General features: G+C 42.3%; 1 protein-coding gene across 3 annotated transcripts in view; it reads right to left on the bottom strand.

The window, feature by feature from the left end:
• Positions 1–650: 650 nt before the first annotated feature.
• Positions 651–22,366, bottom strand: part of MTRR (5-methyltetrahydrofolate-homocysteine methyltransferase reductase) — a 38,103-nt gene continuing 16,387 nt past the window's right edge. For 2 of the 3 annotated variants that reach the window (XM_034998918.1, XM_034998919.1), the window contains exons 7-15: positions 22,082–22,235; positions 21,099–21,187; positions 18,565–18,745; positions 15,740–15,782; positions 14,993–15,179; positions 12,059–12,177; positions 10,944–11,036; positions 10,645–10,827; positions 6,106–8,182 (exon numbers count right to left, since the gene is read on the bottom strand). In XM_034998918.1, coding sequence (XP_034854809.1) covers positions 8,038–8,182; positions 10,645–10,827; positions 10,944–11,036; positions 12,059–12,177; positions 14,993–15,179; positions 15,740–15,782; positions 18,565–18,745; positions 21,099–21,187; positions 22,082–22,235 — 1,194 coding nt within the window. In that variant the 3' untranslated portion in view covers positions 6,106–8,037. Of the gene's footprint in view, positions 895–6,105; positions 8,183–10,644; positions 10,828–10,943; positions 11,037–12,058; positions 12,178–14,992; positions 15,180–15,739; positions 15,783–18,564; positions 18,746–21,098; positions 21,188–22,081; positions 22,236–22,366 lie in introns of those variants that run through there. The other variant, XM_034998920.1, reaches the window with a different exon arrangement.

Raw genomic sequence — 22,366 nt, 5'->3', positions numbered from 1 at the left:
CAAATAAATAAATAAAATCTTTAAAACTAAATAAATAAATAAATTTTAATTTCAAAAAAATCTTTTTGCTCAGGAGGGAACAGATATATGAATTGTTAGGAAAATCTTACATACAAGCGTGAGTTTGTCAGAGATTTATACAAATCACATTTCACAATGAATTCCAGAAGTTGAAATAGTGTTGGCATCTGTGTATCTTTGGGATTGGTTCTAAAGGCCTTCAAATGTCTCTGTAGTTGGAGCATTTTCCTGAAGATATCTGCCCTAGAAACTTCACCATCAGTTTCTATTAAGGGAAAACATCCAAAGGAATCTGAGAATATGGCTGAAGCTTGACAAATATTTAAGCCATCACTTTAGGAGAAGTGTCCAGTTCTGGGTGAAATTAATAAAAATATTCAAACAAGCCCCGTCGTTCCTTCTGCCAATGCGAGGCCACATCTTTTGTCCTTTCCCCTGACATTCTGCCTTGAAATCTGATTCTTTTCTTTCTGGGTAATTTTCCATTTGCTTATATTTTATCGTTGCAGAGCTAATGGCTTTCTCCACCGTGTCTGTGTGCTGATCTTCAAGGAACGATTTTAAAGCTTGGGTTTTACTATATGATTTTTAGCGTTGGTTCTGGATATTTGTAAATATTTTTTATCTGATTTACTTGATTTAAAATTTCACGTCAGAAAAAAAGATGGCTCGGAGGAAACATGGTGTAGAGAGAACAAAATCGAAGGAGCACCTCTGGTGGCCTTGTTGACATTCAGATGGTAATGCACTTCAAAGGTGGAGGTAGACTTTTCCACATTTGCCTTCACTCCATGTGGAGCTTCATAATGAGCATATCATTTCAGCAGGGGGAGACTTTTCATGGTTATACCTCCATCGTAGAGCATTTTTCACCTATAGAGAGAGATGGAAAGGAATAAATTATTTTCCAAATGTTAAAAAAGCCACCAGGAAGGAAAACTTCAAGTGGTCATACAGAAGAACAGAACTGAAGGAACTCAAGTTCTGTTGCTTTGTGTTTCTAACTTCTATTGCTACCAAGTTAAGTTTTGCATTTCCTGTTTAAATGCAGAAATCTATAACTCTGCAGCTGGAGGCATGGAGTGTTCCCAAAGCAAGCTCTAACAATGCTGAACTCCTACCAATCTGCTCTCAAAATAAATGCAGGAACGTTCACTCATCACTGGTGGGAATGCAAAGTGAGACAGCCACTTTGGAAGACAACTGGGCAGTTTCCTAGAATTTTTTTTAGAAAATGAAAAATAAAATAAAAACTGAATATTTGACCCAGAAATCCCACTCCTGTGTGTTTCTGCAAGTGAATTGAAATCTTATGTTTACACAGAAGATTCCCTTCAATCGGTGAATGAATAAGCAGTCATATATTCATACAACAGAATACTACTTAGTCATAAAGAGGAACCCGATACTGACTCACAAACCCAAATGGAGGAATCTTAAAGACATTTTGCTAAATGAAAGAAGACTTACCCAAAAAGCCACCCATTGTATAATTCTAATCATATCACAGTCTGGAAAAAGGCAAAATTATAGGTACTGAAAAGAAATTAGTGGTTGTCAGGGTTCTCTAATAACAGGAATCAGGGTTCTTTCAGAGAATGGCCTGTCATGCATCAGGGTTCAATGAAAATCTAAGTACAACCCATCACAGTCAACAAGGCTATCCCAAATAATGCAATCACCGAAGCTATAGCCAACCAAATAATGTCCTCACCTTGCTTCCCTTTCTTTTCTAGAAAAGACTTTCTCCTAGCTCCAGCCTGGGGAGAGCTCCTAACAACTCCTGTTTTGGTGCTGTCTGATTTGAATGGATTTTGTTCAAATAAAATTGTAAAATTTTCACTATGCCTAGGCTTATCTTTACCAGTGCATACAATGGAATATTACTCAACCATGAGAAAGAAGAAAATCCTGGCATTTGCGAATGAACATAGAGGACGTTATGCTAAGTGAAATAAGCCTGACAGGGAAAGACAAATAATGTATGATCTCTCATATGTGGAATCTAAAAATAACCCAGAAGGTCAGAATGGTGGTTGCCAGGAAGGGCTGGAGGGTGAGGAAATGGGGACACACTGGTCAAAGGTTAAAAGTCTCCAGTTACAAGATGAATAAGGTCTGGGGAATCTAATGTGCTCTATGGTGACTGTAATTAATAATATAGTAGGTTATGCTTGAAATTTGCTAAGAAAGTAAATCAAGTGTTCTCATCCCACATACACAAATGGTAAGCATGTGAGGTGATATGTTAACCTGATTATAGTCATCACAAAGTATACGTATGTCTAATCATCTCACTGTACATTTTAAATACACACAATTTTATTTATACCTCAGTAAAGCTGGGAAAATCTTTAAGAATTCACTTTGGCTTTCTGATTTTTTCTATTGTACGTTTTTTTTTTCTATTTTATTTCATTCTTCTGTCACCTTTGATATGTCCTTCTATATTCTTTTTTTTTTTTAATCCTTCTGTATTCTTGGTGTTTCATTTATTGGCCCTTTTCTAGCTTCCCAATATATGAGCTTAAATCATTGACTTCTAAGCTTTTTTTGTAGGAATTTAGACCCACCCATGGAGACCCAGAGCACTGATCAAGGCACATACTACAAATTTTGGTATGTCCTTTTTTTCTTCTTCAAAATATTTTCTAATTTCCTTTGTGATTTTTCTTTGACTCATGAGTTATTTTGTGCGTTGCTTATTTTTTAAATAGTTGGGGGTTTTTCTAGTTTCATTTAGGTATTGACTTTTGATTCTTAGAAAACCCATTGTATGTTCTCCATCTTTCTGGAAGTTGGTCTACTCTGACAAATATTCAGTATCAACTAGAACAGAAGCCCTGTTCTGAAGGGGTCACTGTCAGGATACTCTATATGTCTATCAGCTCCATTGGTTCTGTTGCTAAAAATCTTCTAAGTGTTTACTGTTTTGTCTGCTTGTTCTTTCCGCTACTAAGAACGGGATATTGCATTTCCCAATGGGATTTTAGATTTGGCTTTTCCTCCTTTTATCTTTTCTGACAAACGCATGTATTTCAGAGCTTTGTTATTAAGTGCATATTTGGGATTTTCATGTCTTCCTTATTAACTCTAATCACCATGAAAATATCTCTACTAGCATTTCTTTAAGTTTCCTGTTTATATTAAGTGCATCTGCTTTCTTGTGTGCATGGCATGTCCTTTTCCAAGCTTTCAAACTTAAAGTGAGTCTTGTCTCTTCTAAACAGCATATGGGTGGGTTTGCTTAACATTATTTCTTTTACTTGGACTGTTTCGTACCCTTAATGCAATTACTGAATATTTTGGGCAGTTTGTCCAGCATGCGCAATATAAATAAACCCAGGATGGAAGATGTAGGAGGCTTGGCTTTCCAGAAAATGTTACATTCGCTGTGTGTTTTTGTCATGTAAAATGAAGACATCCCTTGACCTAAATAGCTCCTTTTGTATGAGGGATGCCCCCTCTGTGACATGCATATGCTAAATCTCAGCCAGGGCCTAAGGGCCTGAGAAGGAAGAACAGGGGAGCAGCGGTGGAGGTAGTCCTAGATTTCTCTGCACTTCACCTGTGTCCTGAAATCACCTGCACACCTGACGTTAGTAAAGGTCGATACTGGTTAAGATTTCTGACTCTCGTGAGCCTGATTTGATGATCTGACCCTTTGTATCATGTCAGCTCTCTAAGAGGTTTAGCTGCTCTGATCTCTGGCTTCCCCAGGACAGCCGGATTAAGCCCTCCAGAGTGGAAGCTAGATCATGTTACGCCTCCCATCAAGTAGCTCTCTAGACACTTTGGGTAAATGCTTTAATCTACAGTGGCCTCCAGGCGCGCACCATCAGACCTCCCCTTCTCTGTTCCTCCCACCGGCCACTGTCCTACCTCTCAGGGCCTTTGTCCCGTCCCCTCAGCCTGAAGACATCCACAGTGGCTGGCTCTGATGTAGGAAAGATGTTAGGGTTCAAAGCCAATGGCCAAGAAAGAATTCTTGAGATTTCTTTGGTGCAAAAAGGTGGTTTTATTAAAGCACGAGGACAGGACCCATGGGTAGCAAGCCACACTGGGGGGTGGTCATGAGGGGTGGCCCATTGTATACTTTCAATTTGGGAGGGGGTTAGGGACAGCAATAAATCTCTAAGGAATTTTGGAAGCCAGGTTTCCAGGACCTTGAGGGGATTAGCTATTATTGGGAAAGGTCATTTATTATCATCTAGTAAAACCTTAGTCATGAGACCCTTCAGATGTGTATTGGTGGGCCAAATGCTTGGGGGATGATTGCCAACATGTATCTTGGGGGGTTTAGAGATAAAGGAAGTTTCCAAAGGGATTTTTATACATTAAAGTAGACTTACAGGATTGGGGGGTCAGGGAGGGGTTGGTCAGGCTAGGATTTCCTTTTGCCCTTAGCAGAGGATTAACATCAAGGCAGCGGAGTTCCTAGAGGAACATCACTCTGCCTGTTTCAAGGACCTGTCAATGGGCTACAAATAGTAAGAGAAATTTTCTTTTGCCTTTGTTTCCCACATCAGCTCCCCTGTCCCTTTCAAGTTTTTCCCTGTCCCTGACTACCCACCCCGAAGTTGCCTCGCCCCTGGAACACTGTAGACCAGACCTCCTTACGCATATAACTGGTACGTCAATTTATTCAGATACGTCTCTTCTCAACATAGAATGTAAGCTTCCTGAGAACAGAGGCGTTTCATGTTTTGCTCGCTGCTGTCCCCACAGTACTGAGCAGTACCTGACAAAGCAGAAATGGGGGAACCCCCCTCTGGGTATTGTTCTGGCTGTACCCCACATGTACATTTAGTAGTCTAAGAGAAGTCACTTCCAAACATTCTATAATCCATTTTTATTTCCTCCTATGCCATGGATCATTTTCATGTGTTCTTATGTGCTCTGTGGGTAGCTTTGTGTAATTCATTCTTAACTCCATTAGGGTCAGAGAACAACGCCTTTATTTTATGCAATTATTTTCTCTATGGCCTAGTTCATAAGCAATTTCCAATCAAGTATATTGGAAAGCAATGAAGTGCCTAGTTTGTCGGATGTGGCATATACATTTAGTTTTCTGTCAAATTCCATTTTATCTGATTGAGTGTAGAAATCTTTGGCACAGATACACAGGTGTGTTACAGAGAGTCAAGAACGCTCTGGGTGCAGTTGGCATTCTAGTGCAAAACCCACAGTGCGGACAGCTAGCTGCCCCAGCTCTTTGGTGACTTTCCCCGATCAGCACTGGTACTGGAAACAATGGGTCCAACAGCGGCTTATTAGAATGACTGAGGTTAGAAAGATCTCTCTTTGGTAAAATTAGTGGTATTCAAGATCTGATGGGAGTTTGGATATTCAGGGGTGCTCCCCACCCTACATACAGGTCAGATGACCTGGCGAGGCCCCCGGTGAGGGCCTGAGACTTAGCCCTACAGCAGCACTGTGTCCAGCCCCTGGGATGGGGGGCAGCCCACCGTGGTTAGATGGACAAAATCCTGCCCCTGGAACGTCGGAACCACCTTGAAACCTTTCCTTCGAAAAGTCATGGACCGTCTAGTGAGAGACGTGCAACTCCACTGAGCTTACCTAACAGGCTGTAGGAGCTGTTTCTCATGCTATGTTCACCGTCATCCTCTGGTGAGGCTGTGAGCGAGCCGACGAACGCGCCCTAGCACCTGACATCTAACACTGCCTAACAGAAGTAACGTGGATGCTTTGGGGGCACCTGGGTGGCTCAGTCGGTTAAGCGACTGCCTTTGGCTCAGGTCATGATCCTGGAGTCCCGGGATCGAGTCCCACATCGGGCTCCCTGCTCGGCAGGGGGTCTGCTTCTCCCTCTGACCCTCCTCCCTCTCATGCTGTCTCTCATTCTCTCTCAAATAAATAAATAAAATCTTAAAAAAAAAAAAAAGTGACGTGGATGCTGGAGGCAGACGAGACGGCGAAGGGCAGGTGCCAGCACCCACTGGGACAGTGTATTTGTCAGGGTCAGCTTTGGGGGTCAGCTTTGGGGTCACGTTCATAGACGACAGTGATAGGTGAACACAAGTTCTTACTCCATCTTGTTATACTTATCAGTAAAGAACACTGTTCTTTTGTCCTTTTTAATGTTCTCATCTCGTCTGTTTTGGCTGATACATACAGTATATGCATATAATTAGGTCTGTAACCAGATTTGCTTGATATGTTCTGCTTTTTAGATTTGTTTCCATCACAAAATATATGAAAGAAGACTAGAGATTAAATAGCGATAAAGCTTTATCAAATCTTAACATTTTTCAAAATGACGAGAAACCTTTGACAGGTAGAGGTTTTTCAAATGCCAATCTCTTGAATAAAAAAACCAATATACACTAGAGCCTAGAAAAATTAATCATACCCTTTTACACTGTTTTCTGTTCTGACAAATTTTAAGAGAACTTGTCACTGGGAATTGTCATAGTCCATTTAGGCGGCTGTAACAAAACACCAGACTGTGGGTGGCTCATAAACAAAGGATTTATTTCTCTCTGGAGGCTGGAGAGTGGGGTCCAAGAGTGGAGTGTGGGTGGGGTCAGGTTCTGGCGAGAGCTCCCTTCTGGCTGCAGACTGCGACTGCTGTGTCCTCACCGGGCAGAAGGAGCCACGAGCTCTGTGGGGCCTCTCATCAGGGCACCGATCCCAGGCCTGAGGGCTCCACCCTCTTGATCTAAGCTCCTCCCAGAGGCCCCACCTCTTACCATCATCATAATGGAGGTTAACAATGGAACACAGGAATTTGGAGGGACATAAATATTCAGGACACAGTAGGAATTTTTAAAAATATAAGGATACTAATTTAGGCAGGCATTTTAAGCCTAGGATACAATTTGATTGATATCATGGGGTTAAGATAATGTACGAAAACTAAAAAACATGCCAAAAAGAACACAGAGGAAGAGTAGGGGGGGTTGTAGTTTTACTAAAATATATACTTGCTCGCACCTATAAACTGAATGCAAATTTCCCTAAATTCTAGAACTGGGATATTAAGAAGCAATTGTGATAAATAAATCATATAACAGAATTTTAAAATATATTTCACATTTCTAAAATCATTTTAAAAAAATCTGAGCATTACCTTAATATATTTTTATCAGAAATATACTTTTGGTAATAAATAACCATTTGATAAAGTTATACGTATCTTCCTTAACTTATAGTGAAGTTACATCCCGATACATTCATTATAAGTTGAAAATACTGTTAGGTCAAAAAGCACTCAAGACACCAAATCCCACGGCTTGGCCTACCCTACCTCACACGTGCTCAGAGCACTTGAACAGGAGCCTGCAGTCACAAAATAGGGAACAGCTCATGTAACGGACTGAATGCTGCACTGAAGGCGACAAAACGGTTGTTGGGCACAGACGGCTGCTGGCCCTGGAGACTGCTGCCGCCGCCCGGCATCAGGAGCGAGGATGTGACACTCGCCGGCAGCCTGGGACAGGATCCACACTCAAAACCTCAAGTCCCGTTTCTACTGAACGTGTATGGCTTTCGCATCGTTGCCAATCCTAAGTCAGGAACTGTCTGGATAAACAAGTAACTATACAGAGTTAATTTTAATACATTAATGGGAGTAACCTTTACGGTAGACTTCATATAAAAATAAATTATTTTTCCTATTTTAAGAACCGGCAACCTAAGTTCACAGGCTTTCAGCATCTACGAGGTGGGCGCGCGTGCCCAGGTCCATGCTGGGAAGCCTCGTCACAGACAGACGCCTTCCCTGTGAGCTGGAGACGGCACCTGTGAGGTGCGGGGCTGGGCAGGAGGGCCGCCCCTCAGCTCAGGAGGCCAAGCTGAAGCCGGCGCGGCGAGCACGGAGACGCCGCGGGAAGACCCGATCAGAAGGCGGCTGCTGCGAGAAGGCGACCCACCCCCACTCTACCTCCTCCAAAGAAATTTTTATTTTTAAAAACGGAAAGGCGGTTTCAGCCAAATGGTCTTTTACTACTTTGAGCCAAAAAAAGCATCATTCTCTTCCTTTATTTTCTGATTTTATGACCAAATATCCTGAAGATACCGTTTTTCTTCTTTCAAAGTAGCCAATGTTTTCATTGCTTCTAGTTTTTCAACTCCAGCCTCTTTGCTAATTATTTCCACAAGGGTATCACTGACATCTTTGGCCATATTCTTAGCATCTCTAGAAAAAAAGAAGAGCATCAATGTTTAGAAAACAAGAATTTCTACCAAAGCCTCCATAATTCACAAGTCTAACTCCCACTGACTCTACCATCGTCCACCCTGGCCCTCCCTCTATTTCTCTGGGAAGCATCCTAACAGGTGTCCCAGCCTGTCATCCGTCAGGCCTCTACCCAGTGACCAGTCCAACTGGCAAAGCTGACCACATCATCACAGCTGAAAGCCCCTCCAAGGCGTCCACGTTCCAGGAGCAGCTGAGTCTTCACTAAGTGTCTAGGGACCTCGTAAACCTGGCTCCTGCTCATCTCTCATCCCCTCCCTTCATTCTCCGGGCACACAGCGGAACCTGCATTCCCAAGGGCAACAAGGCTTTACGCCTACAAGCCTTCATATGCACACAGGTGTGTGCACACACACACATGCGTGCACGCAATTATTAACAGACACACTTACTGAGAACTCAGTTGTGGGCCTGGCTCTAAGCGCTTTGACATGTTTTAGCTTATTCATTTACAGGACGGGGGAGGGGCCCTGCGCGCCCCTGCAGCCCCGACATGGCCTCGGCTATACCGCGAGCACCTGCTGACGTGGCTTTCCCGCCAGGGGGTGTGCGGTCTGCGGTCACGGAGTGTGTCTCACTCGGCCTTGCAGCTCTCAACGTCTGAACTGTGCCAAGGCGCTCAGGAGGCACCAAATGTTGTCGAATGAGTAGAAGTTGGACAGGACACTAACAGGTCAGCAAGAGAACTTGTCCTATCCCTCACAGTAACATTTCTTGAAAAAGGCATCTCCAGTGGCCACCTCGACCTCCTCACCAGGCTCTCCCCTCCACCACTCTGACGGAGCTTCCATCCCCGCAGCCCTTCCCACGGCCCTAGTGGCTGCCAGCTGCCAAACCTACCGGTCCCCTCGGTCTTCTTACTTGACTATCAGCAGCATAAGGCTCCCCCACTTGGGACAGCGTCCCCTGGACTTAGGGACAGGTTCACTCCTGCTGAGGGGCTGGTCCGCATTAGGGTGCCACGGGGTCTCGTTCTGAGCCCCCACCACTGACCACTGTCATGAACACTATCAATTCCATTGTGCAGATGGGAAAAGTGAAGCACCAGTGATTGTAAAAAGCGATTTCTGGGTTAATGTGTTTGGACATTTAAGATACTCTCCAAGCTGTCATTTACCAGTTATTCATGTATTTGTACAACTGACTTTGCCTCTATTAGTTAGAGGTACATCTAAAACCCAGCCTGGGGGCGCCTGGGTGGCTCAGTCAGTTAAGTGTCTGCCTTTGGCTCAGGTCATGATCCTGGGGTCCTGGGATCAAGTCCCACATCGGGCTCCTTGCTCAGCTGGGGGTCTGCTTCTCCCTCTCCCTCTGCCGCTCCCCCCACTTGTGCTTGTGCTCTCTCAAATAAATAAATAAAATCTTTAAAATTCCAGCCTGTTCAACACTGACAGCTCTATCCTCTACAAAGTGAAGGTCAAACATTTCTTTAAAAACTAAATGAAAATGTAAACAAGCACATGCCCTTTATCAACCTAAAGCAGGGTTTCTCAACTGAGAGTCAAAAATCCATGAACGGGTCATAAAATCAACTTAGGAGGCAAAATCAATTTTTAAAAAAACAATAAAACAGAAGTTACCATAACATATAATGAGAAGTAAATAGAAAAAGTTGTTTTATAAAACCTGTTTCTGTTATATTTATATCTATATTCTAGGTCACTGTACCAGTATTTCTGCTTTGGTATCACAGGTAAAAACAACAACAACAACAACAACAAAAAACCACACCTGACTTGGTGATGTATGTACGTTTTAAATGCCTGGGATGTGCCAGAATTAAAAGGAGCTATTTCTTACTCAAAGGACCTTTTTAATTAGCACAGTTTTTTTGAATTCCATTAAAACAAGTTGGTAAGTTTCTAAAATTTTTATTTATGGCAATTTTGGGTTTCTGTAACAGATCTTGCCTCAGAAAGTATATAAAACAACATAAAAATGATTCCTGGCTTACTGTCAACTTTGACGTTACAAATTATGCCTTAAAAAAAAAAAAAAAAAGGATCTTTAGATCCACATTCTCAGAGTCAAAACTATGGTTTTCCTTAGCCAGGTCAAATGCACATATCTCATATTCTTGGACACAACAAAATCAATCCTGAGACTTCAAGTTAAATGATCAGCATCTTAACACCAAATAAAACTTTCAGAGGCTCAAACATGTATTCAATATGGCACAATGTATTCTGAAATGCAAGAATTGATTTCACTTCCATTTCCCTGATAATGACAACTTCTTGGCTATTAAATGTTAAAATCATTTCAGAACTTGTATTTCTATTCCTGTACTTAAGAATCAAATCTCTCATCCAACCTGTCTAGATTATTAATGGCCCCTGGTTCATTTAATAAGTATTATCAACTGCCTTCGCCTACCTGGCATTTGAGTGACTGCCACTTACCCACAGACGTAAATACAGCCACGCTCATGAAGAAGGAGCCTTGCCACCTGCTCGCTGTGAAGCCGGATGTTGTCTTGCACGTACTTCACTGGGGCTTCCTCCTCTCCAACAGGAGCATCTCTTGAGAAGGAAACCTTCAAGTGAGTCAGGATTCCACGCTGGTGGAAATGTCTGAGCTCCTCTCTGAAATAAAATATATATAATAGGTTACTGAGAGGTTTGTCATTTAAAGTTAAAAGGTCTGAAATGAGAATTGTATACTCATTGTTGAGTCTTCCAATACTAGAATTGTATAGTACCTGAATAAATAATCCCGATCCTTATGTCGGCAGCCAAAAAACAACCACATTGCTCCAAAGTGTCCATCTGGATGTTGTTCTTGGAGTTTCTCTCTATGTGGAAAAGCAAGCTGAGATGCTGAATATAAAGAATATGTAAAACCAATCTATTTGGTCAGAAATACCACCAGCCAATCCAGACAGGATTCACCGTCACTGTGAGTTTAGCCCAGGTTACCACAGTCCTGCCCACGGGCTCCCAAGCGCCCCCAGCAGATGCCCACCCCGACAAGCATGCCATCTGTGCGCTACAGACACCTGCAAGCTCTCTATGGCATCTCTGTGCAGAATTCAAAATGTCCCATTGTGAAAGCTACACTAATTTTTTGTGAATAAAATTAACTCTTAATTAACGTAATGGAAGAGTGGCCCAGGGCTTTAAATGGCAGAATGATCTGCTGCGAAGGGTTTCAGGAATGACACAGCAAGCAGACACACTGGGTATGTCTGCCATTACTCTCTGCTTCCTTTAAGAAAAAAATTAAAACTAAGAACAACAAAAAGACTTTGTCCACAGGATATTACACCACTATGTGGGGACCAGCAAAGAATTGTTCATTATTTCACAAACAGGGAGAGAAGCACAATTTATTTTATATCAAATAGTTCTACATTGATACAAAACACATCTACTAATAACAATCTGCTGAAAATTACCAACATTTAGGTTTAACTTTGAAACTTTTGGTATAACTGGATCTCTGTTAGTAGCAATTTTACCTAGTTAAGAAATAGATGGAACAGTCTATACATCATCACAGCTTAAAGGTGTGCCTGAAATCTGTCCCCAACTACATACGTTATAAACTATAGTGCAGCTGGGGAAAAAAAAGAAAAAAAGTGCTACAGTAAAAAGGGAAGTTCTGATACAAAACAAAACCTCTGGAAGACATCATGTTTACTTTTCCCGTGGTGACAAATTACGCTATCACACATTTGATAGTAATTTTTTAAAATAAAACTTTTACAACCAAAGTCCAATATCCAAAAAAAGCACTGAAGAAACAAAAAGGCTATTATATTTCCACCCAGGATCACAGGGACACATTTTCTCAGTAGTCAAAGAAAGCACACACCTGTGTTGCAGGAAACCAATGAAGGGCGCTATGCCAGTTCCCGGACCCACCATTATGATGGGGGCTGAGGAGTCACTCGGTAAGTGGAAAAAATTGGTTGTTCGAGGAGAGATGGAGATCTGGAATATTAAACGAATGCTCATGACTCTGAAAGAAACCCTAGACAAAGGCATATAACCAAGATGATCTTTGCTAAAGAAATTAAATAGCAGCATTAAATCTTACTGAAACCATGAACACATTTGTCATTATAGAGGAAAAAAATACCAGAGAAGTCTGTCTTGCAAATATTTCTTTTCCATCAAAATCAAAGGTGCTTTAGAAATTACAGGCATATTTCTAAGGTAGAACACTGAATAGAGATACAACCAAATTCTTTTCCTAGGCCCATGAGTAAGATCTGCTTCCTAGTCGGCAACCCATTATCTGTATTATGGAGAAACGCACGACAAACTGAAGCTAGGATTCTCTGTGTTTACACACAAAGGGGCAATGAAGATCAACATCAAGATGGAGTGAGAGCTTCAAGAGCAAATTGGCACCTGAAGGAAAAATGAGGGGGTTGCTCCACAGATGAAGAACTGTGCTGTTTGTTTAAAGTTTGATGTTATGTGTTCTTGCAAAACTAGAATAATAGGCAGCATACACAGGTAAAGACAATCTTTTTGCTAAAATTTCAGAAGACTTTTCTTCTAAATCATGTGCCAGGGATATGTACAAGGAATCCATTTCTAAATATATCTCAGTCCCAGTGTCACTTCTCCATATGCGTGAGCTATACCAAGTGACAGGAATCTGTAACTGTATACATTTTAACCTTTAACGTAAGGAAAGGCTTTTGAAGTTCATCAATAGGATGAACACCATACTTTGTAAAGGAAGAACTGGCAGAGCGATGTGAGATGAATGTTGGCATTCCGGAATGAGACTGTAATTCATCTCACACTAGTCTCACATAACCCACTCACTTACCAGCCTCATGACGGTACTCAATATGACAAGCACTACAGATAGAGAAATGAACAGAATCCCTGTCCTCATGCACTTACATTCTAATGGAAGAAGAGACAATAATCAAACATTCATCTGTAAAATGACTGGTGATGATGAGCCCCGTGAAGCACACTAAAGCAGGATACACTGCGTAGGACAGGGGTGTGCCCGTGAGAGCACAGGGCCTGCGTTCTAGGGATTAGTCCACTCTCGCTGCAGTAGATCTCAAACGGTTTACAACAGCCAACACTTCTGCCTGGCTCTCCTTAAAGGCTACAAGTGGGCTACAGCACTGCAGCCCAGATCCCCTCCACTTGTATCCAAGTCCAAGGAGCATCCCTGACCTGCATCATCCCATCCTTCCGTCAAAGAGGAGAGAGAGGCAAGCCACGCCAGCAGGGGGTTCAGCAGTCCTGCTTAGAGGGGGCACAGGTCCCGTCTGCTCACATCTCACTGGTGGAATGTGGTCACGCAGCCAGACTACACATCAATGGGTGGGGCAGTCTACGCTTCCCAAGGACAGGGGTATCTGTCAACAGCTGTCCCATCTACCAGTTGGAGGGTGTGGGTGGGTCATGTGAATGTTAACATTCTCTACACTTCCTAACAAAATAGGTATGGCAGTAAGCACCATACAATTTAAATTGTATCCTTATTCCCATACCTCTAATGCCTGAATACTAGGGAATCTATAATAAAGATCTGTTAAAATGGACAAAGGAGAAAGAAAAAGGCGGAAGGGAGAAAAAGAATGTGTGAATGGCACCCATGCTCGGTGTTTGTGATAGGTTATGGATATATATATTTCTTTAACTTTCTGAAGAGCATCCATTTTTATAGGATCATAAAATGACAGAATACTTTTATGTCCGTACCATAATATTTCTTCTCAAAAAGGGAAGTGTCTCAGGTTACTATTTTGTTGATGCATTGTGACCTAGGAGTGGGGGGGGGGGGCGAAGGGAGGGGGTCTCTCTTTCTCTCACTCTCTCAGGCACCTCCGTCCCAGGCAGGAGCCTGGGAAAATACCACGGTAAAGGGCAATTTCAAGCAGCAGCCTCCCATGAGCGCCCTCAAGTATATACTGAAGTCTTACTTTCCCCTTAGGGCATGAACTTTTCAACTCCAGTAACTCATAGCAACCAAACCAGTCCTGAGATAACACTACAAAACACACATTCACTTTCAATACCACAGAAAAAGACTTCGTGATAAAGCCTGAAATGTTCTGTTTAATTTCAACCATCCTCACAGGCAAGGGGGGACTTTAAATTGTTCCTTATGTTGCAGTCTTAAGTGAGATTCGCCAAGTGCTGTATCAAACCATGAAGGATGGCACTAAGTCCAGATGTAAATATGCCCACGGTTTGGTCACAAAAATCAAGGAACATGTTTCTCCTACGTGTTTTTAAAGGGCTTCCCCCTCATTATGCCTTCACACTAACAGCACTAATTTGGATGTACACCACATCTAAGACAAAAAGGGAAGAAACACAGCAAAATCCTACTACCCAAAACTGAAGGACATAAAATTAATCTTTGGTTGTCAACTGATTGCCAAGTAAGGATTTATCTGGGAAACAGGGTATAGTCTATACATAAGATGAGGCTGTCCCTCAACACCAGCCTTCAGCATTTACATGGCTCTTTTCCTGTGCCCAATCTTCCCAAAGTATTAGCCAAAAAGATCTTTTCTATGAATATGATGAGGAGGAGAAAAGACTGTATTATCCAAAATTCACACTTTACATATGTGAGAAATATATGGATTAATAGTAAATGAAAATGTAATGTTTTCCTGACTTCCCAACAGAGATTTTAAAAATCAAGTATGGCAAACATTTTCCTTTGAATAAACCTGATGGACACAGACAATGCAGGGAAGACCACATTAACCAGGCAAATAATTCTAATAATGCCCAAACTGCACACTCCCAGTACCTCCGGAGCCGGGGCTTTCCCACCTTCTGCACGGGACACTCGTGGGTATGGATGAAGAACGGACGCGGCCACCGTGGCCAGCCAGCCTGTGCATACGCCCTTCCGCAGAACTTCCATTGTGGTGTTCGACACAAACTCCACAATGTTAAAAATGAAATGAAGCTTCCCTGGGTGAGTCAGGTTTGAGCTGCAGAGACACACAGGTCAGTTTTAAACTCTGTATCAGGACTAACGCACACAAGCTAGACGCAGCATTTTTTACTGAAGGATATTTCCTGTGGGCTCTCATCTACCTTCCAACTCTTCAGGGAAAAGAGCTCTGTTGCTACTTAAAAGCTCCTCCTCTCCTGCCCCTGTTTTGTGATATTCAGAAAAATTTCCAATTACCTGTTTGCTTTAAGACTCCTTAAGATTTATACAACCTTTCATCTGTCCACTGCCCGCCTCTGCTGCCCAGTGGAGGTGGCCGGGCATGGCCGGAGGGGCAGCAGGTGGAGGACCGGGGCCTCGCAGCCCGACGTAGGGGAACGTGGCTGTGGACAGGGGTGCGCTGGAGATTCTACACTCTGAACACCTGCAGGACGGGAGTCCCAACACCAGTCTCCGTCAGTCCCTGCCACGCCCACTGTTGTCGTCCACAAATCAGGTAAGTTTTCACCGGGGGAGTTCGGAACTAATAAGGATTGGGAAGCCAGAGACTCACAACATTTTGGGAGAAAGATCTTATATGTCAATAAATATCAGTACCTTGCACATGAATATGGTCTCGGCTGGAGCTTAGGAAGATGTTCTAGAAAAAAAAATTAAAAATAAGCAATTACTTTACTGCTATTGAAAACTGTATGTAAGGTTTTGTAAAAATTCAAGCTTGAGTTGGCTTTTTCCTATTTAGAACACCCAAAATAACATTTTAATTTAAATCATATTTTAGAGCAAATGGAAATTCACTGTGACTAAATAAGCCTTTACTGAATATTTTTTTCTAATTCTTCACGTTAAAAAATCAGACATATTGCATTTCTTTACCTGAAATCAGTGTCTTTCTAAAGGCTGGTTTCTTAAACCGAAGGATAATAAAAGCATCCGTGAATGGGTTTCAGAATCAAGAAACCCATTTATTTTCTGTGTGTACACAGTTTTCTGCAGAAGTGTCCAGAGTTTTCATATTTGAAATAAGATCATGACCCCCAAAAGATTAAAGATCACTATTTTAAGAATTATGGGAAATACCTAGGCTTGAAATATCTTTCCTCCTTATATTTCTACAGCAACAAAATGAAAGTATAGGGGTAAAACTTTTAAGTTATCCAGAACCCAGTGGTTTCTAGATACATTGGAGCTCTTTTAAAAAAAGCAGGTCAAAGAATCAATCTTTGAATACCTAACTGCACACCAACAAACTCAAATTTTTTTCTGTTCAAGGTTATATATCTTATTATGTTAATCACCATACATCATTAGTTTTTGATGTAGTGTTCCATGATTCATTGTTTGCGTCTAACACCCAGTGCTCTATGCAGAACGTGCCCTCTTTAATACCCATCACCAGGATAACCCATCCCCCCACCCCGTTCCCTCTAGAACCCTCAGTTTGTTTCTCGGAGTCCATAGTCTCTCATGGTTCAACTCCCCCTCCAATTTCCCCCCCTTCATTTTTCCCTTCCTGCTTTTTTTTTTTTTTTTTAACATATAATGTATTGTTTGTTTCAGAGGTACAGGTCTGTGATTCAACAGTCTTATCAAGGTTATATTTTTAATAGTTATCTGGCAAAAACCTGGAAAGACCTTTCTAAAATTTAGTAACAGAGTAACGCTTAAAAGAGGGCTCAACATAATACTAAGCTTTAGATACATTGTTTACTTAAAGAAGTGGAAAATAATTTAAATTTTTTAAGTCTCAATTCCTTTATTAGTTTTTATAGAACTACATAATAAATGCTGTATAAAAGTTAAAAAAATATCCAGCAAATCCATGAAAAGAACTAAAACATTCTCATACGCTGGATAGCTTTACAAGAGTTCTTACAACTTCCCTACATATGTTCTGATTATTCTCCCAACCCCTGTATTCATTCTAAACTGAGAAGGGGAGCAGTGTGAGTTTGAATACAGGGAAGAGGGAAGGGCGACCTCATCTAGTAACTTCACCATTTTGAGAAGGAAAAGGAATAGTAAAAGGGAGAGAAAGCAGGATCTGACTTAATAAAGGAGAACACTCCAAACTGTACTGGACATCGGGGGACCCTGGGGCCTAAAAGTAAAAAGCACGATACACATTTTCCTACCACCAAAGATAAATGCAAATTTTAAACATTTTATTACTTATCATTACAGGAAGAGAGAGAGGAGAGGAGAAAATTACCAGCACAGGAAAGTACTCAAGGTTTAACAATCCTGCCCAGTTTTCACAGTTCCTGCTGCTCGCAAAGGTCTCCAAGCCCTAGTGAGGCTGCCACTGAAAGTCCCCTCTCCTGACACTAGCTCCTCAAAGAGGATCTTCTCTCTTCTGTGCATATGAAGACCCCAGGAGACAGTGAGGACGAAAACAGAATCATCTTCCATTTGACTGTTTTGTGACATGTCTCGCCCCAGCTTCAAGCCTGGCGCACCCTGAACAAGGCCACCTGCACTGGCACAGCGGGAGGGGTCTCCGTTGCCCTTGGAGAACCCTGAGTCGGACTCGGCCAGACGGCGGCATTCCTGTCTTCCGCACAGACAGCACACCGCATTAACCTGTCAATTATGTCTACTGTTCATCAGCCTTTTTTTTTTTTTTTTTTTAAAGATTTTTATTTATGTGAGAGAGAAAGAGAGGGCGCACAAGAGAGTGGAGCGGGAGAGGGAGAAGCAGACTCCCCGCTGAGGAGGGAGCCTGAAGCGGGACTCGATCCTGGGACTCCAGGATCATGACCTGAGCTGAAGGCAGTCCCTTAAATTGAGCCACCCAGATGCCCCCTCCTTTTTTTTTTTTTTCAAAGATTTTATTTATTTATTTGACAGAGAGACAGTGAAAGAGAACACAAGCGAGGGGGAGTGGGAGAGGGAAAAGCAGGCTTCCCGCTGAGCAGGGAGCCCGATTCAGGGCTCGATCCCAGGACTCTGGGATCATGACCTGAGCCGAAGGCAGATGCTTAACCGACTGAGCCACCCAGGCGTCCCTGTTCATCAGCTTTGAAAAAGAAAAAAAAATTTTTTTCCTTGGGAAGCTCATTTTTAGGTAACATTGGACTAAAAAAAAAAGAAAAATACCAAAAATCAAACAAACAAAAAAACTTTCTGAAAACTAGCTAAATGAACAGAAAAGATGTTAAATGCTGACCCAAAGAAAGAGAATTAAGACTGGCTGAAATGAGAGCAAAGGCCAGTGACAATGGTAGAAGGAAGAAATAGGAGACAGACAATCTAGGCAGAGGCATTCTTTCTGCCTCCCAGGAGGCCCTGAACACACCCCGACGTTTCCTCATGGAGCCGTGTTCCCACGTGCCAGACAGACTGCAGAGGGCGGCCCCCAAGCAGAGGGCTCTGAACAAAAAGGCCCGCTGGGTGCAGGGGCGGGGAGAGTGGCCACTCACCGAGCAGGAGACGAAGCGGCGGCTGGCAGGACGGGAAAGCGAGGAGCAGGTCGAACAGGCTGGCGTGCGCATCTCGCACGAGACGGTTGTAATCGGCCGCGCCCTGGCGGCTGCACAGCTCCTGCAGCCTTCGCTTCTCGGGCCCGTCGCTGGTGTAGTCCGAGAGGGCTCGCAACAAGGCCTGTGGCCAAGGCAAAGGAAGCCGACTGAAAGATCCACGTGTGGTCAGGCCGCTCAAATCTCCGGTTAGGCTCTAGCTGGGGATGTGCCCAATTATCCAAGAAAAAGTGACAGCGCCCTTCGGAGTGTGATTAGGAAAAGAGAATTTAACTTATTTGCTTTAATGTCAGCCTGTTAAGGAAAATCACCTTCCATGTTTGACTTTTAGCCACCTTTCCTGTTTCCTAAACCACCTCAGCAGTCCCAAGTATGATCTCAAACTACATGTCCGATATATCTGAGTAACAATGACCAGAAATCTCCTAACTCATCAATTTTAACTCAAGACAAAATACTTTTCTTGTCGTAGCGGATGATTACAAGTTGGGCCTCTGCGTTCATCGGACAGCTGTTAAGTTCTCTTTATACAACAGGCGGTGGGCACGACAGCTCCTCGGCTGGCAAGGCTCACGGGCCAGGGACAGCATGCAAGAGCCTGACTACCCCAACAGGGGCACACCCAGGATGTCAGGGGCTTCTGAAGCCGAACGTGCCCCAGAACGCAAGCCCGAGCTGAAGGCTGGCCACAGGAGAGAAACAAAGTGTGAAGAAGGGCTAAGCCGATGGCCCAGCTCCATGAAGGCACAGGAAGCAGGCAAAAGCACACTCCCGGGGCCAGGAACAGTTCCGTGTGGATGCAGGGCAATGCGGACACGGGACAAAGGCTGAAAAGACAGGCAGGGCCAGAACATCAAGAAGCCTCCTGCACGTGGACTCTCTTAGTCACCTCAGACTCACTGTAGAAAGAGGAGGAGAATATAAATGAAGAAAGCAAAGCAATAACATCCTGAACCCCAAGCCTCAAAGACAGAGCTATGTCCAAACTCTTGGACAAAAGACCAACTTGCTAATAATGACTTTTGGTTTCAACGTATTCCAAATATGACATATACAGCTCTTACCACTCAAGGGTTAAGAACAAAGCAATTAAGCAAGTAATCTGCATCAAATGCTAAGTGAAATGCTAACAGGGACTTTTTTATTCCATGGCTCAGGCACCTTCGTGTCCCGGACTCCCTTACCAGGGAGGATGACATCACTCCTCTTGTGAGGGTCACAGGTGCTCAGTGGCTCAGCTCAGAAGTCCTGCCTAAAAAAATCCTAGGAGACCAACAAATCACATGCCTTCTTCGAAATGCCAGACACAGGGCCGAACGTGGAACAAGCACTTGGGAAACCATGTGGGATCAATGAGCACCCCACGTCTATGCACAGAACCCTGGTAAGATACCTTTTCCATGCTGGGGTATACAAACTCCCAAGTTCTATTTAGGTAAGAAGGCGTGTGACAGAAAAGCACATATACCAGAGGACCTCGTTTTTTTCTTAGCGAAACAAAATTTAAGGGTTGAGCCTGAGGATTTGATTATAAAGGTCTTTTGCTTCCCAAGCTACTTAATTTTGTGTCCAGAATTTTTATGAGCGCATTACTTTTATATTAAGGAAAAACATGTCTACCTTACATGCTTTATGAAATGGTAGAGCTGAACTAAAATTGTGAAACTGACTTTTAATCAAGAAGTTCTCATCACAGTGAATACTACACTTATTCAAATTATATCTATGTCTGAGCCTCTCTCTAAAGGAGTTGGCTTCCCGAAGACTGCATGCAACACACACATTAATAAGACAGAGCATAAAAAAGGCCTTGTGGAGGGCAGCCTGATAATAGCACTATTATGCGCACTGGCAATACGAATTTGGCAAAGCACAGCTGGGAAGTCTCCCCCATTCATACCCATGTGAGGGACGGGCTTAGAAGGAATCAGTTACAGCATCTTTTAAAAGATAGCTCCCGGCATCCTCCTGACCTCTAGTGGATCATTCTGTCCACGTACATCCAAACATCAATATAATCTCCCAGAACCTTTCATTTTTTCCTGAAGAATTCTGACTTAATAGTAAAGAATTATGTACTTTCACACAGAAGAGATCTCAACATTAAATGGGTGGCAAGCAGGGGTAAGCCTGCACTCTCATAAGCTTCCTGTCATCAATCACAAAAAGGGTGAAGTACAGCTAGATAACACAAGGTCATCTGGGGTCACTTTAATCACTGATTAATGTAGCACATCAAATTAATATCTAGTAAAAATAAGAAAAAAACTCTAAAAATCTTGTTTCTATAGAAAATAGAACTTCAATATAAGCACAACATAAAAATATCTATGAAAATTGCAAAAATACTACACACCCTTGGGGACTAACATGGTGTGAAAGCCGTATTTTCAAAGCCTTTAAAGGGCAAATGCCAGATTTAATAAATCCTACACAGAGCTAAGTACATTTTTAAATAGTTACCCAAAGAAAAGTACCTTTTTAGGAACTGCTCGTATTTCAAGGCACCAGGTCAGAATGAATTGGAGAGAACATCCCTCAGGTATATGCTGGGGTAAGGCTGCTCCTTTTCAGGCAGACAGGAAAGAGTCCATGACACAGAAAGTAAAGAATAAAACATTTCCGCATTCTTAAAAAACCAATTAACTGTATACTTTACATTATAGTGCTAGGAAGGTATAACATGATTTGTGGCAATGTTTATGCAGTCAAAAAAATTTCCAAAATGAATGCGGGGGCGGGGGGGGGAACCCCTTGCCAAAAAAAAATAGTAGAAGAATTATAAATTCCATAGCATTATTAGCCACACCTAAATCTACCAAAGATAGATCTTTGGTATGTTTCGTAAAGATACCAAATCTAGGTCTACCAAACAAGAGGGAAATTATCCAAAGCCAAGGAAAAAAAGCCAAAAGATGGCACTTGTCTACTAACACTGCATATTATTCGCAAAAAGAATTTTAGAACTGATGGAACTCCAGTTCAAGATTCTAAGCAAATAACTAACTTCCTTTAATCATGAAAAAATGTTTTTATATATTAAATAAGCAATAAATATGCTATGAGAAATACACATGACCAAAAAACTTTAAAAAGGTTCACAGAATAAACGTTTATTGTAGGACTACTCTTGTATAACTCAAACAAAATAATGCTAACTCCAAAAGCAAACTAACAAATCAGCCCAATTAAGCTACCGGCTTCTCCAAGACTATAGCTACATTTATTTTTACTGTCCCGCAGTGTCCAAATAAGCATACAATCCATCATCATCCCATTCAGTGTACCTGATGTGAAGTTAAGAAACCCACAAGTCAGAGAGCGCCAGGGTTCTGCCCCCTGACCCATGGCCAACCTCAGACATGTGCAGCCATCACACAGGGTGTAGGGTGGGGTCCTTGCACTTGTCACCTCCAATCTGTTAGCCCAATGACACCCTAAGAAGAGATCAGGGCCATACCTTTCTTTTTTGTGTCTGCCTTAATTTTTAAGAGGACACAGTGCTCTCTTCTGTCCGTGAGCTGCAGTCTTTGGAGAAGGTTTTGTACCTCAGAATCACTGTTGGGACAGATCACATTGAAGGCATCTCCAGGCTGATAGGAAAAATCTGTTTTCTAGAGAAGAAACAATGAAAGAAAAAAAAAAAAGCCCATGAGTTAAAGAGTTTTAGTTGTGGGGTAACAAAAGCATGTTTTTTATTATATGATCCTTTAAAAATACGAATTAGAAACAAAATGATTCTAAC

The sequence above is a fragment of the Mirounga leonina genome, unplaced genomic scaffold (genome assembly GCF_011800145.1).
Source record: "Mirounga leonina isolate KUSES-001 unplaced genomic scaffold, KU_Mleo_1.0 Mir_95, whole genome shotgun sequence".
Classification (NCBI taxonomy): domain Eukaryota; kingdom Metazoa; phylum Chordata; class Mammalia; order Carnivora; family Phocidae; genus Mirounga; species Mirounga leonina.
Note: the sequence above shows the minus strand (reverse complement) of the source record. Positions and strands in the feature narration are given on the sequence as shown.